At 39.8% G+C, this 19,074-nt stretch overlaps 1 protein-coding gene across 1 annotated transcript in view; it reads right to left on the minus strand.

Annotated features, from left to right (window-relative positions):
• LOC104048414 (polycystin-1-like protein 2) overlaps positions 1–17,090 on the minus strand; it is a 42,215-nt gene extending 25,125 nt beyond the window's left edge. The window contains exons 1-17 of the mRNA XM_064459931.1: positions 16,790–17,090; positions 16,073–16,237; positions 12,762–12,947; positions 11,876–11,986; positions 11,304–11,451; positions 9,363–9,583; positions 8,309–8,713; positions 7,097–7,195; positions 6,322–6,371; positions 5,062–5,179; positions 4,228–4,435; positions 3,377–3,497; positions 2,982–3,123; positions 2,274–2,474; positions 1,907–2,052; positions 1,235–1,429; positions 271–396 (exon numbers count right to left, since the gene is read on the minus strand). Coding sequence (XP_064316001.1) covers positions 271–396; positions 1,235–1,429; positions 1,907–2,052; positions 2,274–2,474; positions 2,982–3,123; positions 3,377–3,497; positions 4,228–4,435; positions 5,062–5,179; positions 6,322–6,371; positions 7,097–7,195; positions 8,309–8,713; positions 9,363–9,583; positions 11,304–11,451; positions 11,876–11,986; positions 12,762–12,947; positions 16,073–16,237; positions 16,790–17,090 — 2,943 coding nt within the window. The remainder of the gene's footprint in view (positions 1–270; positions 397–1,234; positions 1,430–1,906; positions 2,053–2,273; positions 2,475–2,981; positions 3,124–3,376; positions 3,498–4,227; positions 4,436–5,061; positions 5,180–6,321; positions 6,372–7,096; positions 7,196–8,308; positions 8,714–9,362; positions 9,584–11,303; positions 11,452–11,875; positions 11,987–12,761; positions 12,948–16,072; positions 16,238–16,789) is intronic.
• Positions 17,091–19,074: the final 1,984 nt, after the last annotated feature.

A 19,074-nucleotide genomic window follows, 5' to 3' on the forward strand; every position in this document is an offset into this window, starting at 1 on the left:
TAAAAGCTTCCATCTTAAAGATGTATCATAAAACGTGGCTGGCCAGCTGGTCACAGCCTGGACTGTAGTGGTTGCTGAGACAATGTCTGTGAGCCCAAATGCGCTTACTCTAAATGTCAGAATGTTTTCCTTTCTGGTCAAAATACACATGCTGGTACCGTTGAAAAAATTGATAAAGAGCAGATAACTGTAAGGCACCAAAACTCTTCTGAGGTCAGTGGGGTTGGATAGAGTCTATACTGTTAGTGTGAGGAGTTATGAGATTCTTACCTGTGCTGAGACAGATAACTCTTCGCTCCTGTACGTGATTTCTTTCAATAATTCTGACATCTTAAGAGCAGTCTGCACTGATGTTACGTTAACAGCAGAGAGAGTTGTCAGCATCAGCCCTCGGAGCTTGGGATGAAAAGGGATAATTAGGCAAAGGAATAAGATGCTAATTAGGACTGTGCAAGTAGTGCTGTATATTGACAGCCAGGCTTGCTGTAAATTATGCGGTAGGGTAAGACTCCACAACAAGGATCATTTGAACTGATATTAGGTCTACTGACAAGATGCCACTTGCCTTAGTAACTGTATAATCACGAGTTTTATGTTACCTCCCAACACAGAGGATTTATACACTTAACATCCATTAATAGCAAGGAGACTTACTTGTAAGAATTTTTACTAATGTATGTGAATTACTGTATAAGTACCACTTCCAGAGAATGCAGAGCCCTGTATGATTGATGTTACTCAAATAATGAATCATAATTGAAGGATACATTGCATTTCTCTAGATCTTTTCATCTGAGGCACTCAAAGCACTGTACAAATATAAGCTCATAACTGAAAAATAAGCTGGTAGCTGAAAGGAACAAATTAAAATTACCTGCCGTCTAGTACTTTGGGGGGAAATTGGATAGAATATTTCTCCTGCAGGAGAGGCCATTATGTTAATATTTAAATTGTTTGTGAAAAATCAGGTTGATTTTAAGTTAGTTAGTTAAAGTTAATGCATTGACAATAAAGAATTCTTTAACTGATGGATGATAAAACAAATTATTTATGTGGGAAAACAGTTAAAAACAGCTGAAACCTGTGCCAAACACTGAGACAGATACTAGAAACTTGAAACCTCCATTGATTTCAGGTGGTGATGTATGAGCTTTTTATTACTTAACAGCTGACAAAGAATATGAAGAGTCCATTATATTGCATTGCACTGCAAGAAAACAAGTGTCTGGCTGACCTCTTTTCGTGTGTCCAACTGTAAAGATATGTTAAAGCCTTCCTCTTGGGTCTCCTGGTTAAGGACTGATGTCACTGACTTATACAGCTGGAAAAGACTCATGCTGTTGTTCCCATCTTTTAGCATGGTGTTTGCTTTCTCAGATACAATAGCCTGCAGGGTCAGGTTCCCATCGATCATATCTGCGTGTCCAACCTGATGAAGAAATCAGATATGCTCTTAACGTTGCTAATGCTCTTGTAACTATCTTTGAACCACTTCCACAATCATCTTATTGACAGCCTAGCTAGAGTGGGACAGAGGACTTTGTGTTCCCCATTTTTAATGTTTTATTTTTAGTGGCCTGATATAGATCTCCTTACTGGGGCACTGGGGCAGAAGCAGGAGTTTTCTGGGGCCTACACAGAGTAACTCCAGACACAGTAAATACAGTTTATGCTGCCCAGTGTCCAAATAGATCATCTTTTAAACTTCTATCCTGGAGAAAGGAGAGTGGAAGATTCTTTTACTACCTTGAGTCCACAGAGAATAGTCTCTGTTAGATAAGAAAAACATGATTACGGCACATTCAGAAGGAGGTAACCAGTATAAAATGGGAAGAAGCTCCAAAACTGAATTGCAGGTTACGTACCAACTTGAGAGATGTTGAAATAAAGTAATTCTACTGTGTACCTTCACTGAAGCATTAGTTTGAACTGTATCACCATAGTTGTTGCTAACAGTAATTGTGATATGTAAAACGAAATAATTCTCCTCCTCTCCAAGTGGAAGATAAACTGGGAAGAGTTCAGGATCCTGGCCACAGTGCAGAAGAGAATCTGAAATAGGAAAGAGGGGGTCACCTACCAGACACCACACAGACACCTCCTGTTCTCTAAGGAGAGGGGACTGTGGGCTTGCTCTGGGCAGGCCCATTGACTCTGAAAATAGTCTCTGGGGAGCAGAAACAGGTTGTGCCTTTGCTCTTATTAGCGACAGTAACAGTGCTTGCTAGAAGCACAGAGAAGCAGTTAGCCAAACAGTTCACCTCAGGACTTACTTGGTTTCAGATAGAAGCAGTATGTGAGCTGCCTGTTATGACTAGATTGGCATGAATCCGCCAGGCAAGGAGCGCTGCAGGAGACTGTGAATGTAGTGAGCACTGATCCCTGCTTGGGAGACACGGCACAACTGGGGATCTCGGGTGGAGGCACGGTGCTGACGAGGTACGTTTCCTCCCCGTAGCCACGCTGAGTCATTGCTGGGAGTGGAGGGAGCAGAACGTCAGCAGCAGTCATGCCCCGGCAGCACTGATCTTCAGACATTAATCTTGCCTACTCTAGCAACGGTGCTGTTTGTTCAGGCACCAGAAACATCAGGGTGCGCCTAATCAGAAATGAAATCCCGCTACTGAATAAGCCATAAGAGGAAAAGAACTATTAAAAACATGGTAGTGTTTGCATTATAAAGCAAAGCAGTATTATTTGGTCAAGTATTTAGCATTAGCAGTAACTTCATTTCCGATGAGCCTTAACAAAGTTAGTAACAGCTTGGAGTAAGATGACTGAATTTGTCCTGCTGTGCAACAGCCCAGAACAAACTTAGCTCTTAATTATTTTAAAGAACCCGCATATAAAGTAACAGCTCTCAGCTTGTGGAATGATTTAACTTATTTGTCAGCGAGGCTATATGTGTGTGTAATGTCAATGTGATGTCATGATGGCAGAAACTATCTCAAAGGAGTCTGAAAAACTCTGCTTGCCCCTACCTGTCACTTTAATCTGAAAAGCTTCTCCCTGTGTCTGTAAGAAGGAGCTGTTCATTTTCAACATAGATGTGTTGCTTTGAAGCAAAGTCAGAGAGTCCTGCCGGAAACCAGTCAGGCCACAGGCTAGAGGAAGGGGCGTAGGCTGGAAAATCAGACAGAAAAGAAAACATGACAGAGGAGGCTCTCTGCTGTGATTTCTGTTGTGATTTATCAGGAGCAGGGTGGCAGTTTGGTGCTCTTCATTATAACCCCTCTCAAACCTGGCACCCCCTTGTCTCAGTCTTCACTATTATTTTCAAAGCGTCCATTTGACAAAGTACCACTCCGAGGCCACATGGTGTTCCCTCCGGGTGCATGTTTATTTTTGTGTGTGCAGTATTTCTGACAAATCTCACCTTGGTTTGGAACATGTTATCTAAATACCAATTATAATACATGGCCTGGGAGTCCTTCTGTCCAGAGACACTCAAAACAACTTCATCACTAGCGTTCACTGGCTTGCAGTTTGCCTCACACCTGTAAGGAATTAAGACAGTAGTTACAAGGAGTAACTGTGTGAGATGTCATAGTCCTTGATGTTGATTATTTTACTCTTGGTTGATGAAAATCTGCAAAAGCTCTGCAATATGAGATAGGTGACACATGACTGGCAAATAGTGAAATACTTAATTTTAACACAAGAGATTTAGGAACCTTCATCTCCTTTTTCAACATGACTGAGGCCCAGAACCCACAAACTATTTATGTTGCAAAACTGATTCAGGCTCTCAAATGAAGCCTGCCTCTATTTAAGCTCCTGAAATTATTATATTAACAGATCACTGAAATGTCACTGCTCTTTAATGAGGCACCAGACTCTTGAAGAACAGATATTTTGAAGCAGTAATGTGTATCTGGGTGCCTAGTAGGAATTTCAGACATGACTTTTTTTCCAGTTGTTTCAATGCAGTTTGCATATGGAAATCTCCAACATTGAAAGAATGTAGTGGGGACAAAAACCCTAAATGGTTTTGGAAAGAACATTATTCAGTTTATAATAGGATTGTGTTCAGAAGTGTGGACTGGAAATTGCAGCAAGACCCATTTTGTCTGTAATTCCTATGATGGTAAGGTATAAATAGGTTTACAACAATAAATACTTTATCATTGTTGCACTTTATTATCATTATTATTGAAAAATATGGCCTTGCACTATGTTTGTGTAGTAATAATATTAACCAGTTAATATTATGGTTCAAAACCAGACCTGATTTCCAGTTGCAGTTCTTGTTTTGCAGTCACATAGAGACATTGCTCGTCCTGCCTCTCTTCATTGCCATGGTTTCGGACCATAACCCTGACAGTCACTGCTGACCTTGGAGGAGGAAGGCAGGAAGGTGGGATTTGCACCTCAGTTTGGTCGGTTTGGATGATCTGTTGCTGCACACATTCATTCCACTCAGGCCAGCAAGCTCCTGCAAAAGATTTCCTTTATAATTAGAATAGTCATAGCATCCCAAGTCTCTTATAAAGGACTTTTCTGCCGTAGGTTTCAAGAGCTTTATAGAGCAAACAAGTTTCCTGAACCCAATATAAAGAGTGGGTAATCAGAGTTCAGAGTACAGACTGACTTCTTCAAAGTCATGTATGAGGCCAGGGATAAATATGGGGATGGAACACAGATGTCCTGAATCTCAATCCAGTTTTCAGCCATAAATGTTTTTGCATCATATTTGGTGCTAATTATTGCTCTTTTATTGAGACACATGTACCTTGCAAATGCTTAACTACGTAAGGCACCTGGGCATGGTTCTTGGCTGTGAGGGTGAGGTCTTAAGACAGGGAAAAATTGAAACCTAGGAATAGCCACCTTGGGGAAAAGACAAAAACTGAGCACTGTGCCATATTATATACCATAATTACTTTAACGTTAAAATGAGGGTAAGGTAGAAGGACGTTCTCCATGTACAGTGATTGGCAAACTTTAAAGCCAGAGAGAAAACCATCCTTTAGTCAGATTTTCACCACTTGATCTGACCTGACAGTGAATTCGTTACTCATCAAATAGAAGTTGGTGGAAAAGTTCAGGAAACACACATACCACAGGACCAGAGAAAACTGGCATTATTGTTGTTGTCTGGCCAGCCAAGTGTAACAGTTGTGAAAGGATCCACATGGCGACTTGGTTTAATGTATATTTTGTTTTTTCTTTTGTGATCCTAAACAATAAGTAAATGTACCGGTTAGGACAGCAGCCTGTATAAACACATACATATCTTGCTTCTTTATAATGAAAAAGGTCTGAAAGTTTAGACCCCAAATCACTGTATGCAGACCTGTAGTTTAAATGGTCTTTCCCTGATCAGTGGTAGTATGGAAGTAGAAGCTATGGGAATAGAAGCAGATGGCACAGAGAAATTGTGTGGCAAAATGGTCCCAAACTTGTAAGTGGCTTAGGAGTCCAGCTCCCATTTTCAAAACTAATGCAGGTACTTAGGAAATTAATTCCCATGAATTTTCCACTTCTGGACCAAGACTTTTAACCCTTGGACAATCATTTTTCTTCTAGTGCATCTTTTAGTACATTCCTTTTTTATCTGAATTGGATACATTATAGCTATAGATAAAGAGAAGAAGGAAGTAGCTGAATTTGTCTCGCTGTGCTAGAAACTCTGATAAACTTAGTTCTAAATTAGATTTATATTCCTCTGATGCAAGATATTCTTACAGGCAATCTGTAAAGCATGATGCCTTCTTGTGAAGCAGCACATCTCCTATAGCAGACAGCTGTTTGCTAGTGTTATAGTTAAAAACTAGACCTTTAAGATGATAACAAAATATTATGTCTAGCAATTTTATTATTTAAATTTGTGCAGCTGCTAGCAATTGGTGTATCATTAATTTCTTAGTTTGCCATAAACTGGAAATTCCTTCTTTGCAAAGTAACTTAAACATTCCAGTACAGAAACAGGAAGCACTTAGAAACAACATAAAAATATATTAAACTCTGCTTGAAGGATAGCTCCTCAAAGAGAGGTTTCCATTAGTCAAGTAGATAATTTAAAAATGAATCTAAGCACGTTTCAACTTCCAAAACTGAATCATTGTGCAAAGTTCATTTTCTCTAATCTAATTGTTACTTGCAGGCTTTTACAAATTGTAGATTGAATGCCTGTAAACATACTTGTCTTAGAGACTTTTGGTGTAGAATTTATGCTAAACCATATGAGGCACAGAAAATCTAGTCCATAATCTAGTATGCAACAAATACTTCTTTCCAATATCTTATGCAGCACTTTTACTGGTAGGAAAAATATCTAAGCATTTAAATTTTAAAGGAAGATCCTTAAATAATACTTACATTTGTCTTTTTGGTATTTGTTTTGGAGCCGCCTTCTTCCTTAGCAGAATCTATTTAATGAAGAAACACAAAAAAAAGTGGAATATTTTAGTGCTACCTGTAAAGATTTCAGACATCCTCAGTGAATATGACTTAAATACACAGGATTTGACTACTGACAGTCTAAAAGAGAGCTATAAGAATCGAACTCTAGAACTGTGATAAATGGTCTAGTTACAATAAGTAAAGTTGTAACAACAAGCTAGTCACACGCTGTAAAGAAGATGATCCTGATTCTTCAGACATAATGGTGTAAATCAATATAAATTCACAGAAGGTGATGGAGTTTCAACGATGTACAAAGAAATATTGAGGGAAAGCACTAGAAAAGTCTCAATAGGATTAGTACTAAAGTCACTTTATTCCTGGTATAATCTGCTTTTGTAAATGAAAGGATGAGCCATATAGAAGCATTTACTGACAGGAATTTAAGACTGCTGTGATGCAAATATTTCCTGGTTTCAGAGCTATGTCCTGGGCCAAAACTTCACTAATTATTTCTAGGAGAAATAGCAAATATGCAATGTGTAACATATACAGAGTGATGCTAATTTATGACTGCTTCAAAGCCAGGGAATATGCCTTCATCAGGAAGAAGGCTCCACAAAAGTTTTCAGCACTGTTGCTGGAAGGAAAGCAATTACTAGATGCAAACCACAAACACTCCATGAAATGCTCTGACTGCAAAAAGACACTTATGTTGTCAAAACCAGCACAGTCAGATTAATGCAATTACCTTCTTTATGGGAACTGTTTGCCAGCACAGTGATGAACCCAAGATCCAGACTCATGTTTGAGAAGGCATTCATGGCCACCACTTTCACTAGGAAAGTACCTAGAGAAGACAAATGCGCAGTTCAGAATAGCAGTGGGACCAGTCCATCATGTTTGGGATAGAAAACCCAATTCATAAAGAAAATCCTATTCTTTTCTGTTAAGAGATTTGGTGTTTTTCTGATGAGTTTCCACTGCTGAAAGGCTTTTCAAGGAATGTTCTTCCCCTTTATCTCAGCTTTTTTAATAACTCAGCTGCCTTTGTCCTAGCACTTGCAGTGCTATTCTTTGTCAGCTGGCTATGATATTACCACACAGGAAACTAGAGGTGTGCTAATACCAGCGTCCAAATTAGTTTAGGCATCTCGAGAGACCAGCTGTCTTGTTTGAAAATTTCTGCCTGAAGGGAAGGGATGTTCAAATGGGTATAGGGAGACTCAATAAAACTTTTAATATTGAATAATTTTAAAACATAAAAAGAAATCATAATTAGCTTCTCGAATTCCAGCTTTGGCATGGGATTTGAATAGTTCATTAGAGGAGGAAACGTTTTTATCTTCTGCCACTGCATTAACTCTTAAGGACAATCTCCCTAATCCCATATTTTAAAGGCTTTAATTTCTTAATAATGGAAAGAAAAAATTACTAAAAAGCTTATTCATAAGTAAGTCCAACAAAAAATAAGTGTTGGAGACCGACGCACAGAAAAGCTTCCCTTTTCTTTGTCATCTCTACTGAGAACTCCTCAGATTATTAATTACTGCAGTGTAAAATGCAGTGGAGTGTAAACTTGAAAAGTTATACATATGAACAAAGAGGAGGAAACCACTTCGTTATTCAGGAAAATGTCATCATTTGTACTTGAATCAGATCATGTCATGAAAAAATAAACCGTGGTTCACTATATCATATTTGTTGGAAAAATCAGATGAAGCCTTGCTTTCAGTCTCCGTATGGAGAACCCATTCGCTAGTTCAATTTTTTAGCTCACTTATAAGTCAATAAGACCCTGCTGTTCATACTGCTCTGCAGACCAAGTCTGAGCAGCCAGAAAAGCTACTAAATTCAGCTGTACATTATTGTCCCCTATCCCAGGGTGCTGTGACTGTTTATTTGAACTCGTCTACTCAGCTGTGAGTTTCTTAGAGATACCAAAGATGTCAGCGTGCTGTACCTTCAGAGTGCATGGGAATGATGTACATTTGAGGTTCCCCATGAGGGCTGTCTTCTTTGTGAGAGTGAGTTTCATTAGATCCAATCACCTCAAACTTCAGCTTATCTGGGGCACCATGAGTCACAGAGACATTTATCTCCAAATTCTCCCCCAGCTGCAGAGTGTGAGAAGCTAATGCAGCCTGAAGACCAGATACTGGCTCAATTAAGTGAACAGCAATGCTCTCAGAGATCTCTGATGCTGTTGTGTTGCTGGATGCTCGGATTTGCAGCTGATGTAGCCCTGGGCCTAGCAGCTCCTGAGAGTCACTGTTGAGTGTCAGATTGTGAGGGACAATTCCTTCCTTTGCACTGGATTCAGCGAGTGTCACGTTATCTGCTAATATAATGTAGGTCACGCCATTGCCTGCAAAAAGACAGTTCAAAATTTCTCACAGCTTGTGGAATAGGACATCCAATTCTAGCTGCTTAGTGCAGCGTTCAGGTTTTTATGAGAGAGTCATAAGAATACTGCAGCAATGCAGGCTTTTATGCCCCTCTAGGCTCCCTATGGAAGTCTATCACATGTGTTTTCTGCTGGGAGTGTTAGGACAGTCAAGAGAATTCCAACATATGGTACTGAATTTTATTTTTTAAGCATATATGTGGATTCCAGGAACTTGAAGTGAGAACAAATTTTATCAGCAAATGTGACCAGCTCAGTGTGGAATCCTCTTACCCTCAATCAGAGAAGCATTTCTGTGGATTCCTAACTTCAAATATGGAAATACTCCTGCTAGCTTCATGTGGATTCATGTGACTAAAGCTATGCTTGTGCTTTGTCAGCTTCGTGTAGAGGGAAAAAGAGTTTATACTTACGTTTGAGGTGGTGTAATAGCTTTGAGAAAGAACCCTCCAATGGAGCTGAGAGCATTCAATTGCAGGAATGCAACAATTAGAGGGAAAGCATTTGCTAAAAAGAAGTATTGTTTTGCATAATGAAAATCCTGCTTCTATCCCATGGGTAGCATAATATTTAGCCTGCTGTGTAAATCATGCAGAGTAATTAGCCTCACCTCCATTGAGTTCAACTTGAATCCACAACAACTCCCCATACAGTGTACGGCAGTGAGAGCTGTTCCCAGATTCATACTGGCTATAGCACCCAGTAATGCTTAGTTGATTCATCTTATCTTGAACAGTCACCCGCTTCTGTGCTGTCACGTGCCATTCGCTGGTGCTGCATTCCACAAAAACAGTAAATTCTCCAGGAGATGAATATCTGTATGTGACATTGCTGACCAGTCTAGAATAGAAAGAGAACAGCTGCTTGTGGAAGACTGTCCTGGCAAGTCCTTAGCCTTACGTCCTAACAGGGGTTACAGTTCCCAAATTTCTGACCTGACTCAGCTCCTGCAATCACTGTAATCCCTCATTTATTTACACAGATTTTTTAGGGTTGAAGATTGTTCCTTTGTTCCAGCTATGGTGTCATTAAAGATGTATATTGGGGTGATCATTCTCAAAGTATATCTATACGGGTGGATACATCTTGCTGTAAAGTAGGTTCATTCCAGTTCAATAACATTGCAGCATTAGACCCGGTTTGTGACTTGTTGGCTCTGAGCACAGGCTCAGAGGCTCAGAGACTATGCATATTAGAATACATAACAGTGCCCTTAATTCCCTAGTCTTTATTTTATTCCTGATTTACCATCTCTCAGATATATCAGTGAAAGCTGAGGCTGCTCAGCATTTTGTCAGAGCACTCCCTTACTCTTTGGTTTGGGTTTTTTTTGTGTGTGTGTGTGGTTTTTTTATGTGCAGCTGCTTCTAGCTGCTTCGCCCATGCTAGCAAAAATGCCTCTTCACCCTTGGGTTTGGTGCAGCTCTGGTCATGAACAGATATGAAGAAGCCTATGGTATTTGCTGTTATTGCTAACAAGCATAGGGAGATGATGGAAAAAATGTAAGAATACCCTTCTTGAATGATATCCACCATGGAAGGCAAATAAGTAATATTCCTGACACTATTCTCTCTGAACTATTTATATTCTTATCATGGTACCACCTAACAAATGCAAACAAACATCAGGACATATCACCTTGATAATGCATATTTATTATTAGCTATTTTAATGAAGAAAAAGGTTTCATTCTAACTGGACTTCAAAAACATGCCAATGACAAGGTCAGACCAGAAAAGGCAATCCCAGTAAGAGTGGGTATCAAACTGGACACAGAAAACAGATGAGCATGACTGTGAGCCATTTAGTAGGTGAAGTAAAAGGGCTTCCCATAAAACCAGCAAGTCTTTGCTTACAGCTAGTGAGTATGTTTTACTTAAAGGTTCACTATCCAAGATTTTTTTTTTCAAGTTCTTTACAGCTACAGGCCTGTGTCTGTGGCTCTGAAAGAATGTTTACTGTTTCTAGTACATTTCCACTTTTTGGTTTTCATTCTTCTACTCTTATTTTTCTAGTTAACTAAAGCAGGATTCCATTAGCAGGCAAATAAATTTTTAGAGCCATCATCTGTCATTCCTAGCACTACAACAAAATCTGATTTTTAAATCCAGCAGAAAAATGTTTGGTCTTTTAAAGATGCAATTTTTATGCAATTGAAACAAAAGAAAAACTCCAGAATGTCATTGTATGATTTTAAATGTTATCAAAAAACACTCTTTAAACTTAAGAAAATAAAGCTTGCCTGTTTCTTTGGCAATTGCTGACATGTTTTCAATAATTTTGTGTCTTAGGATCTGGAATAAATTATCTCAGTAAGAAATAGAAATCATTTGTCATAATAAGAGGAAGAAAGATTGTGGTTGGCAGCTTGACATAAAATTTTGTATTAATTTCAAAACAAGTTTCTACAGAGTCCAAGTGTCTTGTATGTATGGCCTATTATTAATCTACTTAATTTTTAACAGCTCATTTAGAAACTTGGAGCATTCAATCAAATGCAAGCAGTGAAATTTACTGGTTGACTGATGATACATGAAGGATGTATCTTACGTTAGAGGGTAGTAAGGATCAATAGTGTGGCCATCTCCAGTGCTAATGATGCAGGAAATGTTGCCAGAGTATGGAGAGAGCAGCCAGTTCAAACTGACCATGATGTTTTCAAAGACAAAGCATGTATCTGTTACAACCAGCTGCAGACCTGTAAAACATAATGACAGAATTCAATGCCATTGTTTGTCTACATTTCTTACATAATCCAATTAATTTTCCATAAATGAGAGCAGACCTTCTCCAAAACAGAGTTGATACTGCTGGTAATTTGAGTGCATTAGTGGTGTGACCAGGGAGCTGATTCTTTTCCATAGCTTGTGGTCAAGATTCTTGTTGGAACATAATTTCATTTAAGTGTGTTTTATGTGTCTGAATTTCCTGGCTTTTTATCTTATCAAAACCCCTCAGTTAGGACAGGGAAGCTTAATTTTTGTGCCTATTTTTAGTGGTGACCACTCTTGCAGGTTCTTCCTGAGGATGAAGCAGTGGTTGTTAAGCTAAATATCAACGTTCACAGTGTTACAGCGAAGAGCAGAATAGGCTTTTGGTGTTGACAGGCCCTTCCCACTTACCTTCTTTGCAGTGGTATTGAATAGACAAATAGCTTCCAGATGCTGGACAAGGATCTCCAAAGAAAGTACCATCCGCTGCCACCTGACAGGCCTGAAGACCATGACACTGGCCTGGAAAGAAGGTCTGTTTTAGATGATTGACTGTCATAACAGCTCAGATAAGAGATGATTACAGAAACAAAAAGGGGAGGGGAAGAAATATCATGTTATTGATTTCTAGACAAAGTCCCACATCACTTTGATTTTATTGTGTTGCTTATTGCCTGCTATTTCTTAGCACTGTTGCACTTTGTTGGAATAAAGCTGACTTAGGAGTGTTAAAAAAAAAAAGAAGTTATGTGTTTTGTTTAATTTTGGCTGGAAGCCCAAAGACTCACCATAGGGACAGGCCGTGGTGACTGTTTAGTTTGGCAGGCCCTGGAGCCCTGTAGGTCCAGCAGGACGTGTACTCAACACACGGCAGGCAGCACCAGATCCCTCCTGCCCTTCTCTCCCCATGGGTGCCAGCCTTTTCACCCCTCCCGGCTGGGAATTAGGTTTGTGTGGATGTGTCCTCCTCCATCTCTGTCAAACCTAGGGTGTCCCATTGAGTTAATCAGGGAATTGGTGTGCCCACATATTTTCGTCACACAGTAAGAGGAACCCTTGTTCTCCATTTGCTCCCCCTCTCCTCTGAATCTTTGCTCCTTGCAAAACCCCTCCTTTCCATCCAGCCTCCTAAGCGAACCTCCTCCGTGCCAGTTCTCTACTATTCCCTTCATTTTAGGAATAATCCGCTTCCTTATTCACTAACTAACTGTACTGAAAATCAAGATAAAATATTTTAGCGACCAGGAACTTTGGCACGTGCTCTATGCTTCTGATAAGCAATGCCATGTGATACTACCTGCTACTTCATCTTTGACACTGATCCAGCTACAGTCTTCATTGGTATCATACTGGAGAGCAGTCTCTGATACACAGTAGTGAGGGGTCTTCCGTCCATAGAAGCTCTCTCCAATTTGAATAACTTCTCCTGATCCACATTGTACAGTGGCATTGTAATTATCACAGGCAATGCTCTGGCCAGATTCTAATAGGAGAAAAAAAATCAGATCTAACTTTTTGAATTTCTGAAAAATCCTGCTACAGTTCTCCTGCATATCCATTTTGTTTTATTCTCCCCTTTAAGCTAAACAATTAAGAAAATGGGAAAAAAGAACAAAGAATAAGATATTGCTCTTTTAAAATCCCAAAGAATAGATTTGTGGGTTTTATCACCTTAAACAAAAACTTGAGAACTTTTAAAATAAACCAATATATTTTAATTTAAAAAATAAACATATTTTCTGTGGAAAACACTTAGCATTTGTTTGACCTACAGTACCAAAGGTTTAAAGTTACTCCTTAGTTCCGAAAGAGCCTTGTGGTGGTGTGTGATTTGCATGATATTCAGGTAATTGCTCTGGAGAATTGTTTGCATATTAAGTATGGGACCTGATCCCATTTCTGCTACAGAGATACCTTTGTTCCTGTGTGATATTTGACTGACTTCATTCAGCAAGACTGCTCAAATGAGTAAGGTCATATCTCTAAATGCATACACCTCATCTTTTGATTAATCTGGGACAGTTAATTATCTTTCAGAATTCTTAGTATCCTGTAGTCATCAGGATACTTAATACCCTGAAGAGGGGGATGTGAAAGAGTGCTGTCCTATGGGTGTGTTGCAAAAGAATGTTTTTGTTTCAGCTGTCTCATGCTTAAATACATTGTTGTCCAGTTGCTGTTTTGATCATTCCCCCTAAGTACTTTGATTAACAGTGCCAATGTGTGCACACTGCAGTAATTGTGTACTATTGTTATTTAAAGCCTAAATCTAAGCCTGGCTGTAACTATAGCAACATGTTGAGTTTACAGATTAGAGCTCTCTAAATAAGCTTGAAAAATAATTTGCTGTTAAATTCTAATACGGACTATCATCTCGTGCATTTTTTTGTTCTTTACTTTGTATAGAGCGTTCTCATAGTATTTGCTGTCTCAGCAACTTTTACATGGAAAAATGTATAGAACCTGGTTTGTGTTCCTATGTACAAACCCTGATTCAATACATATATTTTTACTCTGATGAATTGCTAACCTACTGAGTACCAAATGGTAGAATAGAAATAAGAAATAAGAATAATGAAAGTTGTTACTTGCGTTGAGATAGATGGGATAATGCTGGGATAGATGAGCAAAGAAAGGATGAAAGCAGAACACTGTCTGGTTAATTGTTTGTGCACATATACCTATCTCAGAGGCTCAAGTAGGTAAGTTATCAGTTTCATTTGAAGTTTCAAACTCACTGTGAACCAAGCCTCACAGTAGCAGTGTGTGAAGGTGTTAAGTATCACTACACCCATCTTACAGAGAGACAAACTCAAGCACTGTCAGGCTGCAGGAACATCCAAACATTCAACACCCAGGGAAACTAATGAAAATATTGCCTCTATTTCTTTGAGATATTAGATCTAACTCCTTGCATGCAAAGCTGGTAGGAGTCTATTATTGAAATATGTATGTGTATTAATGCGCATGGGCTGTAGATACTGAAAACAAGGCTACGATTGCCTCATTCTCATCTCAGTTTCCTGGGTAGTGGAACGATGGATGGATTGTAGGACATTGTTGCTCAATAATGCAAACACTCTTCGAATTTAATGGGCTTTAAGTCAGATCCTATGGTAACAGATGATAGTTTTCTTACAAACAGACAGTTGTCTACTGTGGTTGTAATGGAAAAATAATTTTAGTCTGTTTTTACAAGGAAAATAAGCTTAAGGGATTGTGCTGCCTGCCAATTTCCTCTCTCCCGATCATTTTTAATGTTTGTCATCTGCAGCCAAATTTGATGTATAGATATAAACCTCAAAACACCCTAAAATTTCTTGAAAATCAATAGCTAGGTAGAAGAGAAAGAGCTACATCAGTGCCTCTATTAGGAGTAGGGATTATAACCCAGTGTTTATCTGTTCCACAATGTGGGGTTCAACTGGCCGGCACGTACAGCTGGTGCTCTGAGGCAGCTGCAGAACTACAGGGGAGGGATCTGAGGGAGGGAAAAGTATTTGCAGAGGTATGGGAGTGAACTGGGAGTGCTAAGGAGGAAGGTAGGGAGGGGATGTGGAACAGAAAATCAGGACAGGAAACAAAACTTTTTTAGCTTTGCTGATTGTGGAATAATTTGTTAATCGTGTCAGAAGTAGTACAGTACTGGACCAGGGCAGTAGCACGGCTGGGGCTTGTGCTAACCTGTACTTGCATACTGGATTAGCAGACTGTTTTTTATATTAGTGAGCCTATGGCCAGACTGTCCTTCCAGTGCTTGTGACCTTGGTTCTAGTTACAGTTTAAAATGCTTGGCTTATGTGCAAAGTGTGAGGAACACAAATTCCCTTCATATCTATACGTTGAATGGGACAGTATTGCCAGCATTCCTTTCTAGGACTGTTTGTTCCAAGTCACAATTTAAGGGACACAATGTCTGTAGATTTTTTTGCCTGAGCACTGAAATGCCACCAGGAAGTACAGGTTCCTGTTGGCTTCCTTTTCCTGGGGAAGCCCTCAAACACCACCTGATGGAAGGGTCTGAGAAGAAACAAGAAAAACTTGCTCTCACTTTTGCTTACTCCAGGCTGCTAAGAGTGGTGCCTCTAGAAGTCTGGCTGTATTTTTGCTTCAGTTACAAATGGGAATTATTTTGGCACATGTTTCTGGTTAAGACTGTGTTTACAGGACAGTCACACAGGTCCCACCTAGCTCAAGTACTATGGCATTGTGGGAGTTTATTCTTGTAACCATGCTATTATGCACTACTCAAATTGGCTTTAAACTAGCCAGCTTACATCGCTGTAGAAATGTACTGCTACACATTTAGATTAATTCTCAGATCCATTTCTATTTTACTAGCCCTCTGTTGGAAACCTGGACCTTAATGGCTTGTTGCTGAGCTCCTACATCTCCCAGTGACTGCAGGGTTCTTCCATTCTTTGGATCAGACCATATGTCAGCACACTGGAAAAGAGCTCCTGATGGGGTTATATGGCTTTTTGCTTGTTCACTTTTAATGAGCTTTATTAAGTTATTGCACAGCAATTCTGAAAGTGACAAGGCAAGTTATGCACAGTTATGAACAAGGCATTCTCACTTCTCAGTTCCAGCTGTTGTATATCTTACCAAACTCACAAATGAAGTCAAATTCCTGGCTGCAATTTTCAGTCACACCCCACTGATACTTGGCATTCTTCAGGATGTACCCACATGTGGATAAGAACGTAGATGGCTGATCCTTGTACCAGTTACTGTAGCTTATATTTGAAGTGTCCAGCCAAATCATTGACCCTGTGAACAAAGTAATCATGTCCCAAATGTTTATTTTCCACAGCAACACAATTACAGAGTCAGAGCCTGCACAGCAGGACCATAGACCTGCTCCCACTGAAGCAGAGGTGGTTTAGTCTGCATAGGGATCTTCAGTTACATTTTATATTTAACCTGATATAATCACTAAAAGAGACACCACCACTTCCCCCTGTGCTCCCAGACACAAGATTCCACCATTTCCCTTGTATCAGATCTTGCAGCACTTCCTGGTATGATGAATTGGCTCAGCTTACTCTTCCACTAGAAAACTAACCCAGCACATTTTTTTCACTGGGTCAGCAAGCTGATCTAACTCACCACCACAGGATCCGGTGAAAAGAGCGACAAACGCAACTCAGAAGCAAAGCAGGCAATTAAAACTTCTTAATATAAATCTGAAGTTACAGCAACAAAAGACAGTGGCTTTTTAGCAGATGTCTACAGAAGGACTGAATGCATTTGTTGTCATGTTAAGTAAGCATCATGGGCTGATACAGTTTTAAAGAAGACAGGATTTCAATAATCACCTACCGTCAGTAGTTTCATTTGGCAAGGAGTTTGAGATCAGTCCTATCCACCATTCCTGATCCTCAGCAATATGTTTTTGCAAGAACTCTTGAGTTTCCTCATTTTCAATAAAGACAAGGTGCCCCCCTCCTCTCTCACACCAGCTCTGAGCACTTGTGAAGGTACGCTGGAGTCGAACAAACTCATAGCATGAATGGTTGAAAGCTAGCTGGTACTTTAAGCAAAGGGTTCCTTCATCAACGGTTGCCTCCTCCACAGCCAAGCATACAGCAAGAGAAATTAGAACTGCGATCCCGAGCCACATTCTCAGCTCAGTGTCCCGTGTGGTACTGGTCTTGCTTATCACATCACCGCTCTTTTTGCTGCCTTCTTCAAAAGCTTGAGATGTCATCCTTGTCATGTCATCAGCATTTCTCTTTCCTCTTTGCTGCTTGCAACAATAGCAGCAATAGAACATGGAACAGATTGCTTCTAATATATAATGGTGATTGTGTCTGAGGATACACACACCAAGTGTTGATGCTAAGTCACTGCAATGGCTATTGTAAAGCCTGTTTGTATAAATGGCTCGTTCCATGTGAAGCTAGTTTGAAGAGAAGACATTAGAGTAGTGCTTTCCTCATGAGCAGAGGAGATAAAGTTGATATATGCCGCTATTGGACACATGGGAAAGTGAGATAAAGCTCCTACTTCAAAGGCAACATTGTGTGAACATTAAAGCTGGAGGTCTTCACAACAACAACAGAGATACAATAGTAAGCATGAAAGGAGAATGAGGAAAATGAGAAACACAGGGAGTTATGAGATGGGAAAACACACAGTGCTCCTCTAGATACATTTAATTGTTTTGGATTGCTTTATCTTTAATAATTATTTGAGGTGCTTCTTTTGGATGCTAATGCAATGTCTACAATTATTGTTTCATATTCATCCCATCCAACAGTTTACACAATTCAAGTTTATCTGAGCTGTGCCAAGAAAGCTTCATTTTAAGCAGTGTCTGTTTAGAATACCACACCCCAAGTGAAATGCTCCCATCATCCCTTAAAAGCCAAGCTGCTTAACTATATAGAGCGACAGTATTCGTACCTGCTAGGAGGTAGGAGGGAAGGCCAAAAGGTAGAACAGTGATTTAGAAAAGATGAAAGTATTGCCTTAATCATCAGAGCTACTTGGGAGCCTTATGTGCACATTCCAAAGGCTGCTGATGGACTTCGGGAAGCCAGCCCAGCAACTTCAGGAGCTGAAATCCCTAAGTGCTTCTGAACTTCTTTACAAAAGATATCCATCAGGTTTCCAAGGCCACTGGATTAGCAGAAATATAGTACAAATAAGGATATTTAGCAGTTGCAACCCTCCTGTCCTTGGCATTAAGTCCATTGAATTTAATACCATTATAATTAATTTATGCAACCATAAAGTGATGCTGAAAAAACCATGCATTTATATTTAGGCATGGATCAGTGTGCCAGCTACTGCATCACAGAGATGCAGGAAACAGTGATGTTTGGTTGAATTCCCACATAGCAGAAATGCCACCTGCATTACACTGTTGAGATGAAGGTAATGCACGTGTTGCTCACTGTGCCAGTCCAGCTCTACGTCTCTAAAACTTTCTTGCAAAGTAAAGTACGTGTACTGCATCCAGTAAGCATTAAGAGTGATATTACATCCCAAGACTCTTCTGGACTTCTGGATCATAGTAACCTTGCTCAGCTGGATAACGCAGGACTATGATCGGGGTTTTCAAGATAAAGTTCATGGGAAAGTGTTTAATGGGTAGGACAGTTGTGGGGGAGGAGAGGAAAGGGGAAGAAAACTGCACTGTGATGGAGGGATAGGCACTATGCTGGATGTCCCCTTTCCCACCACTCTTGAAAATCAAGACTTACCTCAGCTATGGGACCCTTGGAGCAGATCCCACATTAATTTCTGACTAATAGAGAGGGCTGATGGAGCAGCTGATATGTGAATATTCAGACTGGGTTTCTCAGCTCTGGGGAAGTCCAATCCATATTCTAATTAGCTGATGGATCTGACCCAGTCATTGCCCAGACACCCATCCCCTTCCTGGAAGAGACCATGTAACTATGATTGTCAGCTGGTTCTGTTGAGGATGACTACAAATGAGGAGTCCCTTTTGGGCTGTGTATAAAATTTAATAGGCTCCAGTTTGGGAACCTCCCAATCCAACTGTTTTATATTCAAGCTATTGCAAAAGTCAGAGCTGAGGGAAGCTGCTGTTCAGTTAGTCAGCCACTGTATAATTTCATGACATTTCCTTCAGA

The sequence above is a fragment of the Phalacrocorax carbo genome, chromosome 8, assembly GCF_963921805.1.
Source record: "Phalacrocorax carbo chromosome 8, bPhaCar2.1, whole genome shotgun sequence".
Lineage (NCBI taxonomy): Eukaryota > Metazoa > Chordata > Aves > Suliformes > Phalacrocoracidae > Phalacrocorax > Phalacrocorax carbo.